The sequence below is a fragment of the Physeter macrocephalus genome, chromosome 12 (genome assembly GCF_002837175.3).
Source record: "Physeter macrocephalus isolate SW-GA chromosome 12, ASM283717v5, whole genome shotgun sequence".
Taxonomy (NCBI): Eukaryota; Metazoa; Chordata; class Mammalia; order Artiodactyla; family Physeteridae; genus Physeter; species Physeter macrocephalus.
Genome location: NC_041225.1, coordinates 64,648,323 through 64,663,547, shown reverse-complemented (window position 1 = coordinate 64,663,547; position 15,225 = coordinate 64,648,323). Strand labels below are relative to the sequence as shown.

The 15,225-nt window shown below is 45.1% G+C and overlaps 1 protein-coding gene across 1 annotated transcript in view; it reads left to right on the top strand.

Moving 5' to 3' along the window:
* The first annotated feature begins 1,112 nt into the window (after positions 1-1,112).
* The window catches only part of LHCGR (luteinizing hormone/choriogonadotropin receptor), a 65,836-nt gene continuing 51,723 nt past the window's right edge, over positions 1,113-15,225 (top strand). The window contains exon 1 of the mRNA XM_024118835.2: positions 1,113-1,350. Within this exon, the coding sequence (XP_023974603.1) occupies positions 1,172-1,350 (179 nt within the window). The 5' untranslated portion in view covers positions 1,113-1,171. The remainder of the gene's footprint in view (positions 1,351-15,225) is intronic.

Here is a 15,225-nt window from a genome sequence, read left to right as displayed (position 1 = left end):
CGAACCCGTGTCCCCTGCATCGGCAGGCGGACTCTCAACCACTGCGCCACCAGGGAAGCCCAGGAAAAGTGTTTTAATGATGAAATTAAATAGGGGAAATTTTGCATCCCCGTGGTTAACCATAAAATTTGTCTCCTTTTCAAGTCCTTGGTATGCAAATCATACATTAATTTTTTTCATAGGTAAGACAAAGTGAGTGAGAGACATGAGTTCAAACAGGTTTCCACTAGTGACTTAAGAGCTCTGTGATTTCGCAGAAGTCACGTAACCTCTCAGGACATCATTTTTCTCGTTGCAAACACCCTTCTAGTTTATGGTGAAACTTAAGACATGATGTGAGGGAGAGAACCTGTCACAGGGTCTAGCCTATCCTGGGCCTCCCATTGCAGCGGCCGCTGTACATTATTATAGCAGTTTCATTCATTCAACACATCTTTATGGAGGACTTACCATGTAGAAGCCAGAAATATAAAAATAAATCTGAACTGGACTTTGCTTTCTAGGACCTCACAGTCTATAGTGAAGGTAGAGAACATGCTCAAATCACTACTGTTAGGAAAGTGGTTACTACCAAGAGAAAAATTACCGGGGATGCTGGGGGCACAGAGATTACCCATAGCCTGAAGGAGTTGCTGGGAGAGAATGGGAAAGGATTTGGGGGCTGAGAATGAAAGAGAGGAGGAGGAGCGTCTGAGCTGGGCACTTTCACCCCTTCAGAAGCGGACAGGGCTGGTATCGAGTATCATCAGTCCGTCCCTCTCACAGATGAAAGAAGAGAGATTCGGGAAAGGAACACAACTCGCTCAACTTCACACTCGTAGTTTCAGCAGAGCCAGGACGAGAATTCAGAACTCCCCACCTCTTCCCGTATCCAAAGCATTCACCGCTTCCACACGCTACCTCCTGTAACTAGGGCCATGTGGCGATGCAGAGGCCAGGCTGGGGAACGCAGCAGAAAGGAGGTGATGGGGTCCCTCAGGCCACTGTCCTGGGTCGAGGCACGGCGGAGACTCAGCAGCGGGGGCGCCGTCGGGGATGGGCGGGGCCGCGGCGGGCCGGCGCGGGAGGAGCCGGAGGGCGGGCCAGGGGGCGGGGAGAGGGCCGCGGGCCGCGCTCCCGGGCTGTCGGGGCACTGGCCCAGCCGCAGGAGCCCGCGCTCAGGCTCCCGGTCATGGGGCGGCGGTCCCCCGCGCTGCGGCCGCTGCTGCTGCTCCTGCTGCTGCCGCCGCCGCCGCCGCCGCCGCCGCCCCCGCCCCGGGCGCTGCGCGGGGAGCCCTGCCCCGCGCCCTGCAGCTGCCCGCCCGACGGCGCCCTGCGCTGCCCCGGCCCGCGGGCCGGCCTCAGCCGACTGTGAGTACGCGGCGCCCCCGCCCGCCCCTGCACCCTCGCTCGCTCCGGCCGCCTTGCCTCCCTGCTCTTTGGTCCCCTTCACCTGGATGCTAGGAGAAAGACGCTTCGCCCTGCCGAACTGCACCACCTCTCGGGGTGATAAGCCCAAGCTTGGCGTCTTTGCCACGCCCCGCCACACCTGGGGTTGGCGTCCCGCGCACCCTCCAGCCCCAGATGGCCCCAGGCCCGCTCTTTCACCCTGGCTGGGGCCACGGCCAGGGGCGTGGAACTGCCCAGAAGCCACACGGGATGGCCTCGCTCCCTGCAGCTGCTGGAAGCGGACGGGGTGCCATGCTCCTCAGTCAGCAGCGATCTCTGCCCGGAGAAGTCTTGCGTGTTCTTTGAGCCTTGGGCCAGCCAGGATGGCGAAGGTTACTGTGCGCTCGGGTACCCTGTGTTCCTCTAGGAATGGGGTGCTCGGGCCCAGTGTCCAGGCGTGACCTGGTCACTCAGTGGGGACTGCTGGCTGGCGCATCCCCCAACCAGTGCTCACCTACACCTTAGTGAGCATACAAGTCATTGCTCCACCCCAGCCCCAGATGTACTTGCATTTCAGCCTGGTTGTCTGATCAGATGTACCTGCATTTCAATCTGGTTGCCGAATCGATGTGAGGCCTTGAGTTCCAGCTCTGGCGCACCACCACCCCTTAGGGAGCTGTATACATTGGCAGGCAGGTGGAGGAAGCTGGCTGCTGTAGTGATGGGTTGAAGAGGAGAGGGGGGCCTTCGATACTAGCATATCGGAGTGTCACCAGACACTTTTTCAGAAAAAGGTACCACATATTATATGGTTCTATTTATATGAAATGTCCAGATAGACAGAAAGGAGATTAGTAGCCATCAGGTTGGAGTGAAGGCCCAGTGACTGCTAATGCCTGTTGCTTTTTGTGGTGATGAAAATTATCTAAAATTAGATGGTGGTAATGGTTGCACAACTCCATGAACATACTAAAAACCATCGCAATGTACAATTAAAATGGGTGAATTTTATGGTATATAAATTACATCTTGATAAAGTTGTTAAAAGAGAAAAGGAAAGAAAAAAAAGAAGACGAAGACTATAAAAGTAACCAAAAGGCACCAGGCTGGTTGGAGGTGTTGGTTATGTTCTAACCGTTAGAGGTGATGGAATTCCATGCTGGGGGAGGAAGGAGATCCCCCCGCCCAGTGTCCTTGGGCTCCCAGCAGTCTGTCAGGAGCTTGCTTCATGGAGGGAATTCCTCCACCCTCCTGAAGGGCTGAGATTCTCCTCTGGGAGAGTTAGTGGCCTTTGGGGAATGTTTGTGGTTGAGAGATACAGTTTAAAGGTTGAGGGGCTTATATTAATTGGTTTGCATTAATTATCTTGTCAGCTCAATTCCCTGAAGGTGAGGACCATGCTAATAGAATTTGTTTCAATCAATAAATAAATCCATAGAAGCTGCCTTCCAAGTACCAGCCCTTGTCCTTCCCTGACGAGCCTCCCATCTTGCTCTTATGGATGATTGTGCCACTAACACTGTGCCTTTCTCACTCACCTGGTACTTATCATACAGGTTATAAGAACCTGAGATCCAAAGAGTTGGAAAAATCTGCCCAAGGTCCCACAGCTATTGAGTTGCAAAGACAGGACTTCACCTGCTATCTTTTTATATTTGCTAGTTTTTGTAAGAAAATTACCCCTTCCTTAAAAAGAAAAGAAAAGAAAAAAAATTCTCAGCTTCTCCAAATTGGCACTGAGTTAGAAAACCTCCTGGTTTCTACCAGGAGACAGGCATGGGGGAGGCAGGCATGGGGGAGGCAAGTCCCAGCTCCTTTCAGATGCAGCTTTTCACTGAGGTCTCTCAACAATTCCTGCTGCCACACCCACACTGGCCTCAGGAGAGTAGTACCTCTTCCCTGGAGTAGGCTGAAGTGAAAAGACTAAAACTAAACAAATTCTCGCACTGCCCCACAGCACAGTTTAAAGAAGCCTCGAACACCTCAGAAAGATTTTATAGGGTTGACTAGGTTTGGGGATGGAAGTGGGAAACAGGTACAATATAAGTACTGCTGGCATGCTGAGGCTGGCTAGTCCCGCTCCCCGAAAGGAGCCAGTTGTCCAGGCTCTGAACATTCCTGTGGGATTCTAGAGAATCCTTGACACCCTCCCTTCACATGCATTATCTTGGCATGCACACCAGCAGCATCTCCTAGACATTTAAACCCCTTAGGTCGGCACGCACTCTGACCCGCACAAAGTCAGGCTTCCCAAGGATCAGATAATTGAGAGATGACCTCATCCTTCAAGGGAGAACCCTATGGAGGTGGAGCCTATAAAAGCCAAAAGGGGATAAGTTTTTCAGCATGATAAGGTGACTTCAACATCCATAGGACAAAAGAGATGCACAGAACGAATAGGAGGGTAGTTTCTTTAAGGCCATGTTCCTCATACCAGCAGCATAAGTACCACCTGGGAAATGTGAGAAATGCATACTCTCAGGCCTCAGTTTCTGCATCAGAAACTCTGAAGGTGTAGTCCAGCAATCTGTATTTTAACAAGTTCCCCAGGTGATTCTGATGCATGTTAAAGTTTGAGAATCAAGGTATTCCTCCATGGAGGATATAATCTTCTGGAAAGCAGGAAGCATGTTTTAAACTTCTTTGTGCCATACACTTCTCTTCTCCATCCCCTCCAACACCCCTGACACACACACACACACACACACACACACACACACACACACACAGTACCTATTTATTGCAAAAGGCAGCTGTGATCAGATTAAAACTTCAAAGTCTGAGATATGGAAAAATAAACAAGATTAAGAAAAAATTTTTTGTTTTGTTTGTTTTGTTTTGTCTTCAAAAAAGCAGTAGAGGAAGGAATCCATGGAGAAGGACAGATTGAAGACACAAGGGATGATGGTATAAGATGCCCATGGGAGTGGGAGGACGGCATCAGTGTCAGATCAGAGGGGAAGGGTTAATCTTAAAAGAGAGGGATACTTCTGAGATCTGGCAGAAGAAGACAGATGGATGAAGGTATAACTTAACATTGAGGCAAAGGAAAGAAAAAGTGAATAGGTTCTGCTTAAATCCTCTTTTCTTGACGATGAATGAATGAAGTCGTAAACAGTAATTATTAGAAAATGCCATGAATAACAAGTTATTGGGAGTTCAAAAAAAGAAGAGAGCTGAAATTATGAGATAAGGGATAAGAGGGATGTGGTCTTGCACTGTTATCCACAGGGTCTGATTCTGCAGAGAGAAGGGAAGCTTTCTCAATTCTGGGGGTTGGAGGAGGCGAGTACCACAGAGCACCTTAAAATTCATCACTGCCCCCTCAGTAGATGCTAGTTCATGTTTTAATCATTTCAGGCCTTGGTAGTCCTGCCTTATAAGACTTCCATCTAAAGTCCACTATTTGGTTAAAAAAAAAAAAAAAAGAAAAGGAAAATGGATAATAATTGCTTATCATTGATAAGCCTACTGCTTGCAAATTTTGAAAATGGCATTGTTCAACTGTTCAGATCTTTCCAGCCCAATAATATTTTATTAAAAACTTAGGTATGTAAAATCTAAAATGTGATACAAAAAGAAAAGCTTCCCATGTATTCACTCATTTTAATTGGAGAAAAAAAAAAGTAAAAGAAAAGAATTAATTTAAAAAATGTCCTTTCCCTTTTGTTATTAGTTCCAGACAAGTCGAAGGAGGGAGAGAGAAAAAAAAAATCTCACCTTGCCCATGGTTATATAAAGATCTTTGTCTCTATGACAACAGAAAGGTTGATCTGCTTGATATGGAAACAGCTTCTGAAAAATCTGTTAGTAAGAAAATGCTAATAATAATAATAGCAATTTATTTTTTGCATGCTGTGCCTACTAAACAGAGATTAAACTTTTAGACTTTACTATAAGACACAATCCAGAGACTTTGGAAGGATAAAATGTGCTGTATCCGTCAGTACCGTGTCACAGGAAGATATTAATTTTCTGACATCTTTCCTGAATGTCTTTCTCCTTCTCCTACCTTGAGTATAAATCAGGATCCAGAATGGTGTTCTATGCTGTAGAAGGATGTACCAATGGAGGGCATGGTCCCTGTCCTTGAGGAGCCCACAGTCGAGGTGGAAACACACCCACACCCAAGAGACATGTAGGTAGGAAGAGAGAGGCGACGAGGCTCTAAGGAATTCAGGGAATAGATCAGTCACTATGGACTGAAATCTCCAAGCGAAGGTGTCATGGACCAAGGGTTATGAGGCTAAACCTTGAAGGAGAGAAGGGAAGGAGAGTCCAGGTGGAAGAAAAACACAGGTGAGAGTAGGCTAGACATTTCCTTACTGAGAAGCAAAGAATAAGGTTGAATGGATCCTTCCCTTTTTATACCTCTCCCTGGTTCTTTGGGGAAATTTTTTGGTAAGCGAAGATATAAAGTCATCAGAAATATGTGATTAAATTACCCAGAGAGTTGTGCAAAAAGAAAAAAAAAATTCCTAATATGTAGGAACTAATAAACCAATCTTAACTGATAAACTTTCAAAGTCATTCTTGGATAGTTGATTACAAAGGCATTAAGTAAAAATCATGATTTGGAATCACTTCCAACAAGCTTTCCCCCATGTCCCCTCTCTCCCCCACACACATACTTGCTTTGATACCTTGTACTTACATCTACTTTTGCATACACCCCACATAACGTAACTATTTATTCCATGTGTGCCTCCTCTGCAACAGCAGGGTTTCTCAACCTCAACACAATTGTCATTTGGGGCCAGATAATCATTTGCTGTTGGGGGCTGTTTCATATACTGTAGGGTGTTTAGCAGCATCCCTGGCCTCCACCCCGCTATATGCCAGTAGCACTGCCCTCCCAAATGATGACAACCAAAAATGTCTTTAGACATTTGCCAAATGCCCCTGGCACGTGAACTGAGATCTATTGGTTCCCGTCCAGGACGCCAGGTAAGAGTCCACGGGATAGAGGGAAGCCTACCAAACTCTTACAAGTAGGACAGCTTGGCCCTACCTACAGCTTCCCTGCAGCTGAACCAGACAAAACAAAAACAAACAAAAAAAACCCTTGGAATTCTGAAAGCTCATGTCCCACCTTCCTACCCTACTCCCACAAAAACAAACCAAAAATAATCAACAACAGCAAAAAATAAACAAACAAAAACAACAAAGACCCAAGGTAGAGGTTGATCTTGAGCCTCAGTTCTGACTCAGCTCTCCCAGCTATTACCTTCAAGACAATTCTTAAACCTGGCTGTGCCTATAAACAGACTCCCTGGGGGAAGCTTTGCAAGGGCCAGATTTTATTAGTTTAAAAATCATCCTTTTGGGGAAAGTGAATGATGACCCCTAGCAGGACACTAAAAAGCAAGCAACAGAGTTCCCAAAATCTCAATGAAAGTGTAGAGCCAAAAATCTTCACACATAGATCCCTTTGTCAGAGGACCCAGCTCTCCCTTTGGAGAGCAATAATTCCTTAGATTTTTTTCTACATTATTCTTTTTTTTTTTAATTTCAAAAGCAGTATGTCAGGGACTTCCCTGGTGGTGCAGTCGTTAAGAATCCACCTGCCAGTGCAGGGGACACGGGTTCGAGCCCTGGTCCGGGAAGATCCCACATGCCGCAGAGCAGCTAAGCCCGTGCACCACAACTACTGAGCCTGTGCTCTAGAGGCCACGAGCCACAACTTCTGGACCCATGCGCCACAACTGCTGAAGCCCGCACGTCTACAGCCTGTGCTCTGCAACAAGAGAGGCCACCACAATGAGAAGCACGTGCACCACAATGAAGAGTAGCCCCGCTAGCCGCAACTAGAGAAGGCCCGCGCGCAGCAATGAAGACCCAATACAGCAAAAAAAAAAAAAAAAAAAAAAAAAGGCAGTATGTCAGATTAATTCAGGGCTCCAGTTCTGCTCCTTTACCCACCTCTATCTTCTTCCCAAGCTCCTCAATTTGGCTTCTTTTCATGTCTTGAAATGAGGCACAAAAGCTTTCTTTCCAAAATACAATCTCCCAGGTTGGCTGCACCAGACGGTGTCTTGGCCTTGTGTAATTTTGATCTTACACATGGAATTTTAAAGCCAGTTGAGTCATGGTGGTGGAAGAGAGGCCCTGCTGCTCACTTCCAGACCCAAGAGGGCTGGCTCCACGGGAGCATATGTGTTCTGTTCTGGCAGCTCCCCTTGGTGTGTGAAAAATCACATTTAATGCAGATTTTAGCAAATTTTGCACCAGCTCTTTTTTTAAGAAGGCAATTAAAATAATCCCACCCACCAGTCAGGTGGGCTTCCTAACTCAGGGGGCAGCTTCTAGCAGCTTCTCCACATGGTCTTCATTTACTCTCAGCTTCTGCCTCCCAGGGAGATGCCACCCCGTCCCAGCCAGCAAACCACTCACAGCTGCTCTCTGTGTGGCCCTGAACCACAGCTCATTAATGCCACCTGAGCCAAATTCAGAAAAGTCCAACTTACAAGTAAAACTCAACTTTCAGAATGAAGGCTTTATCCTTTGCTGCTGTTAAATTTGTCCTTGACGTTGATAAAATGAGGTGACTCCTAGGTTCATAATTCTACCTCATGAGCATCAATCAGCGGACAGCGTTTCTGAGCCCACAGGGGTGGAGATGCCCTGGTACGACAGGGCAGGGTCCAACACAGTCCCCAGATCATTTGAACTGATCAACAGGACAAAGACCAGCAGACGTGAGTTCTAGCACCAGGTCCCTCTTTCCCTAATTTGCACTGTGGGCTCAGGACGGTGTTAAAACCTCTGTGCTGTTCGTAAAAGGGGCGTGATGATTCTTGCCCCCGAGTGGGGCTGACTGTGGTGAAGATAAACGAGACAGCAGGGCCAAAAATACTCAGAAATAAAGGTTTCCCGTAACTACAAAGTATTATTGTAGCAATCTGATGATGCAGAGAAGACCTGAAAAACCCGCAGCCCATATATGAGGTTGAACAGTAAATATCTATCATCGAAGGGGGAAGCCTGATGGAATAGTTTTGTTCCTGTGGGGTGTTCATTAGAGAAAATGACCCACTAGGTCTTCTCAACCTGGAAGGTGAATAAGTTAGAATCCCGAAATAGCAGAGCTCATTACTGCCTGGAGTCTGATATGCTAGTTTTTTTAGCCCAGGCTGAGCTGCCTCTCAAACATGCCACCTAATACCTGATTATACCCTGTTTTCTATCATTCAGTTGGATCAGTCCTACCTGTCCAGCTAGAGCATCCAAGCCTATTCTGGGTCCTTTCCCCATTCCTCATCCCTAAACCTCCGGCTGGACACATAGAAAACCTTCAGGTCAGACTTGCTGACCACTCAGGAACTACATACCGAAATGTACAGGACAATGTGCAAGATCCATAGACACCACCCGTGCCCTCCAAGAGTTTACAGTCTTCCAGCCATAGGAGAGAGAGGACTAGTTCTCACATGACTGCAGGGAAATGCAGAAGGTGATAAAAGCCAGATGATGGTTATGAACAAAGGCTGGTGAGAGTTTAGAGAAGGGAGCTATCCCTTCTAGCCAGAGTAACAAAGATACCTTGGTGGAGGTATTATTTGAGCTGTACTTTAAGCCTCACGCTCTACAGGGGCAAGTGGGCTAACACGGTTATCCCATAAGCTCCATCCTGGCCTTTGACACCAGCTTAGAGAGGCCACCAGGGAAGCACTATTCAAAGCCTTCTGCTGTCTCACTGACCACCAGGAAGGTGCCCTGTCTGGGTTACGGATCAATCAATGGAACAGTGGATGACTTCCCCCTGGAAACCTTGAGTGGGTTCTCTGATTAAGGCTTTTCTCATTTGCAAGCACCAGAAATCATCTCTGACAAATTTAATCATAAGAGATGAACTTAACAGAAGAATAAAGAGGTAGAAGGATGTGAGCAAGATCCAGAGAGAATATGGCATTTTAGCAGCAAGAGGTCAGGGAACTGTTCTGTAGATTCCACCTTTACAGTGGATCAGCTCCAAAGATTTCTCCTATCTATTACAAGTTTAAATTCCTGAGAGAGAGAATCTGATGGCTCCACACCCTACTCCTGAGACAGAAGCGCAGTCGATGAGATGCTTCCACCCTACTGCAACCAGCAGTGAGATGCTTCCAGAGAAGGGGCATTTTTGAACCAGGCAACCACACAAATCAGTGTCTACCAGACCTGAGGAGTTAGTGAAAAGTGAAGGTACACATGCCAGTAATTTCAGGCAATTCAGACCCATTCCATCCAATTAATTAAAAGTATGTAGTGTATCAGTTGCAACCAGCTTTTACAGGCTCACCATAAAAAATGTGTCTGCAAACAGAAGCTTGTAATGAAAGTTTCCTGGAGCATATCTGCAATGTCACTGCCCTGACAACATAATATTCTCTGCTTCTAAAAAATATTTTTGAGAAATCATTACACAAAATGCAGACCTTCCCTGGGGAGAATTCAACATGTAGGTTTATTTACCAGAGTTATTCTTGTCATGTTATATTATTGCTAGAAGAATTCTAGTTTGGGGGTAAAGATCGGGTTACTTTGCTTTGTGTCTTTAGAAAACTTTAAATGGGTTTTGAGTAAGTGCTAAGATGTGTTTACCATTTTCCTCTGAGGCTTTATATTTTTAATTTAGTTGTTGCACAAATGACTTGGAAAATCCATCATCCAGGGAATCTTCTTGAAAAATCTTGGTTTACATTATATCAATAATTTGTAAACTCCCCAAGCTTCTTGGGTGCTCTGGAAAGGCTGTCTTGGAGAAGAGTCACACAAATTGCACTATCCAATGGGAGAGTTCCAACTGACTGAACTTTTTAAAATCAATGAGCAAATGAGAATTCTGCAGAGTGGCTCCCTAGAGTTGAAATATTTAATGGAAGGTTGTTCTTTATCATTTCCTTATCATTTCTTTAAAAGGCTATCAGACAAGGTCTATAAGAGATACTTGAGCCCAACAGAAAGGTACCAAGGGGGAATGTCTACCCTCTCTCTCAGTTGTCCTGTGTATAATCAGCAGACAATAAAGAGCTTGAGACAAGCCACAGGCATTTTGCAGACGTAAGGGTGTGACAAATACAAGAGTCCAAAGTGCTGAATCCACCCCATCCCCAGAAAGGAAGCAGAGTTGTCATCAGGCATAGCTGGGGTAGCTTGACTCCTTCATAGTAAGCAGCTGTGAATTTAAAGTACTTATTGAGCTCTAATCTTGTACTAGATGCTGTATGAATACTACATAAACATTTTCTTATTTAATCCAAAAAATTTCTGCAGTAGTTAGTATCATCATCACTTCATACATGTGAAATGAACCCAGGCAACCTGGCTCCAGAGTCTCTACTCTTCACTATCCCACTATGCTGCTTCCAGAGAGAAAGCACATGCAATTGGTGATGAAGACACATTCCATAAAGTATATAGCGCCTGAGACAGACCTTTAACCAAGGGTAGAATAGAATCTGACCGGCAGAGAAGGGTGGATGTGCCAGATGGTAGAAACAGTGTGAATGAAGGCAGGAAAATGGGAGGTAAATTCAGGAGATACAGTAGTCTGATTTGTCTAGGAAGGCACTGTCCAGTAGAAATATGATGTTAGTCACAAGTTTAATTTTAATTTTTAATAGCCACATTTTAAAAGGTTTTAAAAGGTGAAATTAAGTTTCATAAAATATTTTATGTAATCCAAATGTACAAAATATTATCATTTTGTTAGAAGGCAGAAATATTGAATAACATCCTCCAAACTTGAGACCGAAAAACAAAGCAGGCAACTCCATGAAGTGCAATTATGTCTGCAGTGTCAGTTGTTACGTCTCCTTTTTCATTTCTAATTCTATTGATTTGCGTCTTCTCTTGATCTTTGCTATTGTTTCCTTCATTTCTTTTTCATTTATTTCTGATCTGATCTTTATGATTTCTTTCCTTCTGCTAAATTTGGGGTTTTTTTGTTCTTCTTTCTCTAGTTGCTTTAGGTGCAAAGTTAGGTTGTTTATACGAGATGTTTCCTGTTTCTTAAGGTAGGATTGTATTGCTATAAACTTCCCTCTTAGAACTGCTTTTGCTGCATCCCATAGGTTTTGGGTCGTCGTGTCTCCATTGTCATTTGTTTCTAAGTATTTTTTGATTTCCTCTTTGATTTCTTCAGTGATTACTTCGTTATTAAGTAGTGTATTGTTTAGCCTCCATGTGTTTGTATTTTTTACAGATCTTTTCCTGTAATTTCATGAAGTGCAATTATGAAGCTTATTGAGGGTAACTTCCATACAGGTGGGATCAGGCTGACGTGACATTCCACATTCGAAGTTGTACTCCATACCACAGGGTATGGAAAAGGGTATAGGGGGCTTTAAAGGGGCCAGAGCTAAAAATAAAACCTGACTGCTAGAGAGAAGCACACCCACACTGGATGGAAACCAGGGGTTTCTCGTTCCTCTGGGGGTCTCTCCTTCCTCTGGGGGGTCTCATGACCATTAACCATCTGCATCAGCAAAAGGCATTCTTCCAGTTTTCATTTCAGATGAAGACAAGGGTAAAAGTTGATAGGGAACTCATCTGGTTTGGGTGCATTCCTCATGAGTAGGCTAAAGCTCAGTCACACAGAAAGGGGAGGCAGTAGCACTGGGGGCCTAAGAGAGAGCTGAAAAAAAGAGTCAGTGTGGTTTAGCCACACCCATCTCAACATGTAATCAATATAATAATTGTTAATGAGATCATTTACATTATTTTTTCTTGCCAAGTCTTTGACATCTGGAATGTATTTTAAACTTACAGTGCATTTCAATTTGGACTGGACGTACTTCAAGTGCTCAATGGCCGTATGTGGCTAGTGGCTGCCTTTTTTGGACAGTGCAAGTTTAGTGTATTGGTTATATGAGGGGAAGAGTGGGTGATAGGACTGTCAAATAAAGTTCAAGCCTTTATTTCGGGGGCCTTGAATGCAAAGCTGAGACATTTGTAGATAAGTAGACTGGCCAAGGGGTGGCACAGAAGAATCTGAGTGTCAGAGTGACATGGTGGGAGTTATCAGGAAGACTAATCTAGACCGGGCAGAGGAAACCCGGAATGGAGTACAGGGAAACCAGTTTGGGGAGAGGAAACCCGGAATGGAGTACAGGGAAACCAGTTTGGGGACTATAGAGCAGTCGAGGTGAAGAAAAGAATGACCAAGAAGAGTGGCAGTGGAAAAGGAATAAAGGGCCTGGACGCAAGAGACAGTCTGAAGGCAGAATCTACCAGAGACTGGGAGTTCAATGGTGGAACAGAGGAAACATTCATACAAGGCACCTGATAAATTCTTAAAAAAATAGTGCAGGAAAAAGAAAAAAACAAACTGGGTAGTCATTAGTGCTGAGGAGGACAGGAGAGGAAGAAAAACACTCTGGTAGGCTCTGAAGCTTCATGGGAGAACAGGAATTTGAGCTGCACCTTTGAAGTTAAAAACCATGAGCACATGCCCTCAAGAAGCTGGTGGCTCTATCAGAAGGTGAGGTTTTCGCAGAAGAACCAGAGGATTGCATAGTGGGGTGTATCAACAAACCCCCAAGGGAACAGTACTGATGTGATTTGACTAATGTAGGACACAGCACTGGACCAGGAATGAAGTGACCTACGTTCAAGTCCAGATCTGCTGCTGAATTGCCATGTGGTTTCAGGGAAGTCATTTTACTTTTCCTCACTTAAGATTCTTCATCGAAAGTGAGGGGTTGGACCAAACCACTCGCAAGCAGCCCTTTTAGTCTGATTCCCTGAGTCTAATACAGTAAATGCTTAAAGGAGTGTTCTAAAATTTTCTGATGTAAAACTTAACATCTTGGATGTCCATCTATACTGACTTCATATTTCAGTTAACACTGACATCTGAGCTCCCTCTAGGTAAATGCTGAAGACAAGAGGCCAATAAATGAAGACATACCCAATAATGAAGTTACCAAATAGATCAATGCATTTGAAAGCACAAAGATTTAAAATCGTTTGCAAAGGGGAAAGCCATTTTTATTTCACTCCAAGATGAAAGCAAGTTTATTATAATTACTCAGTGACTTTGAAAAGAACACAGGAATTCTTAAGCCTCTGTTCAATGTAGAACAAGGTCTTATGTAATAAATACAAAAACATTAACATTCTTTTGAATTTAAATAAGGTAATGTTTCCCTCCCCCCCATTTCTATGAGTTCATTAGGCAAAAAATCTTTGACCATCCCTGGTTTCTGTCTTTTTGTCTCCCCCCGATTTTGTAGTGTTTTAAAATTCAGGGTGTGTAGCTCTAGCAATAAACTAATCATCTGTGAAAGATGGATGGATGTTTGTAGCTTTCTTAAATCGATAATATAGATGGCTTTTCTAAACCATTAGAGGGAAGTGAACAAAATAATTCATTTCTGCCATTCTGGGCAGAAGAGGAAAAGGCTCCTGCAAGGCGAGCGAAGACCCCACCCAGGCTTTGAGGACTCCAGATTAGTGCTCGGACTTCTTCCCTGGCCGTTGTCTTCCTCTGCCCCTGCTTAGCCGGTGGTCTTCAGAAGGTGGTCCTGCCCTGGAAATCCAGGCTCTTAAAAACCAAAGTGAGATGGGGGAGCCTACAGTTGTAATTGGCTTTAGGCAACACCTGTGTTTAAAAGTGTCAATTGAACCATATTTTCCATTTACCTAAGGAGTTTGCTATTTAAGGAACCTTTCATCAATCCTCCTGTAGAACAAAGAACTCTTTGATAATGCAAATATCTCCCAGTGGATAGGTTTTTATAAGCAAGGATTTCTAAATCTTGGGTTTCCTTGAAGGGGGACAAAGAAACTCCTGACCCTGAAACTCTCCAGCTAACATTATTTTGAGGGTTCATTAACAAGCCAGTGAACTGGACAAACTGGCTTTGTCCAAGGTCATCTGTGTTATTAAACTTAGAAGAAGAAAAATAAGAGAGGCCCAAGCCCCACCCTTGAGTACTCAGGAGACGTTAGGAACAATTAAGGAGGACCTGATAATGTGGCATCATCTTCTTCGAGGAGATTAGGTTTATCTGAATGCTATTTGTTTATCTGTTGCTGGGCTCTGACAGAAGGTGAGCTGGTGCCTTGACAACTGGGGCTGGCTAGGAAGGGGACTGAGTCAGGGCCCAGGAGAAAGAGTTGATGGAAAAGAGCTCTGAAAGGGGGACGGCCCTCCTGAGCAGTCCCACCATGAGGCGAAACAAAAGGGCTGGGCCTTTATCCTCTGCATTGACCAGTCACTGGATGCGGGCTGCAGAGGAGAAGAGACCTGATATTGGGTGAGGTGGCAATCTTAGGCTGAAGGTAATTCCAGGAGAGCAACTCTGCTGAGAGCTTCAGTTACCCACTCTCCCAATAGCTGGGGGAAGGAGTACCTCAGTCCTAAATGGTGATTTTGGCAGCCCACCAGCATCCACTGGAGGAACTAACCCAGCTGCACTGGGTAGCCCCAGCACAGGGTCCCCATCTGTTCCAGGGGGCCCAGTTTGAAAGTCAAAACCAAGTAGTGAGAGAGATTACATTGATCCTAACCAGATAGCAACTAGGAACTGTTCTGGGTCAGCAGTGTCTTCTAAGAGGGAAAAATACAGGGATCAGGATCTGGTGACTGACAAGAAGAGAAGGCAAAGGCTCCACTCCTGGATGGACTCTGGGGAGACCAAGCAGGCTACAGGGTAAGCAATCAAGGCCAAAACAAGTACCAATATGGGGCGGGGGCCGTGTAATTCAAGGTACTGCAGGCACACTCCTGCCCTCCAAATAGTGTTGGGTTTAGTGTAGACAATGCAGAAAGACACAGGACTTCACCAGGGTCATGACCAATCACAAGATCCCAGAACTAGGGTGAGTCCTTACTTCCAATCCTAAGGAGTAGAGACTGCTTCTACGTCA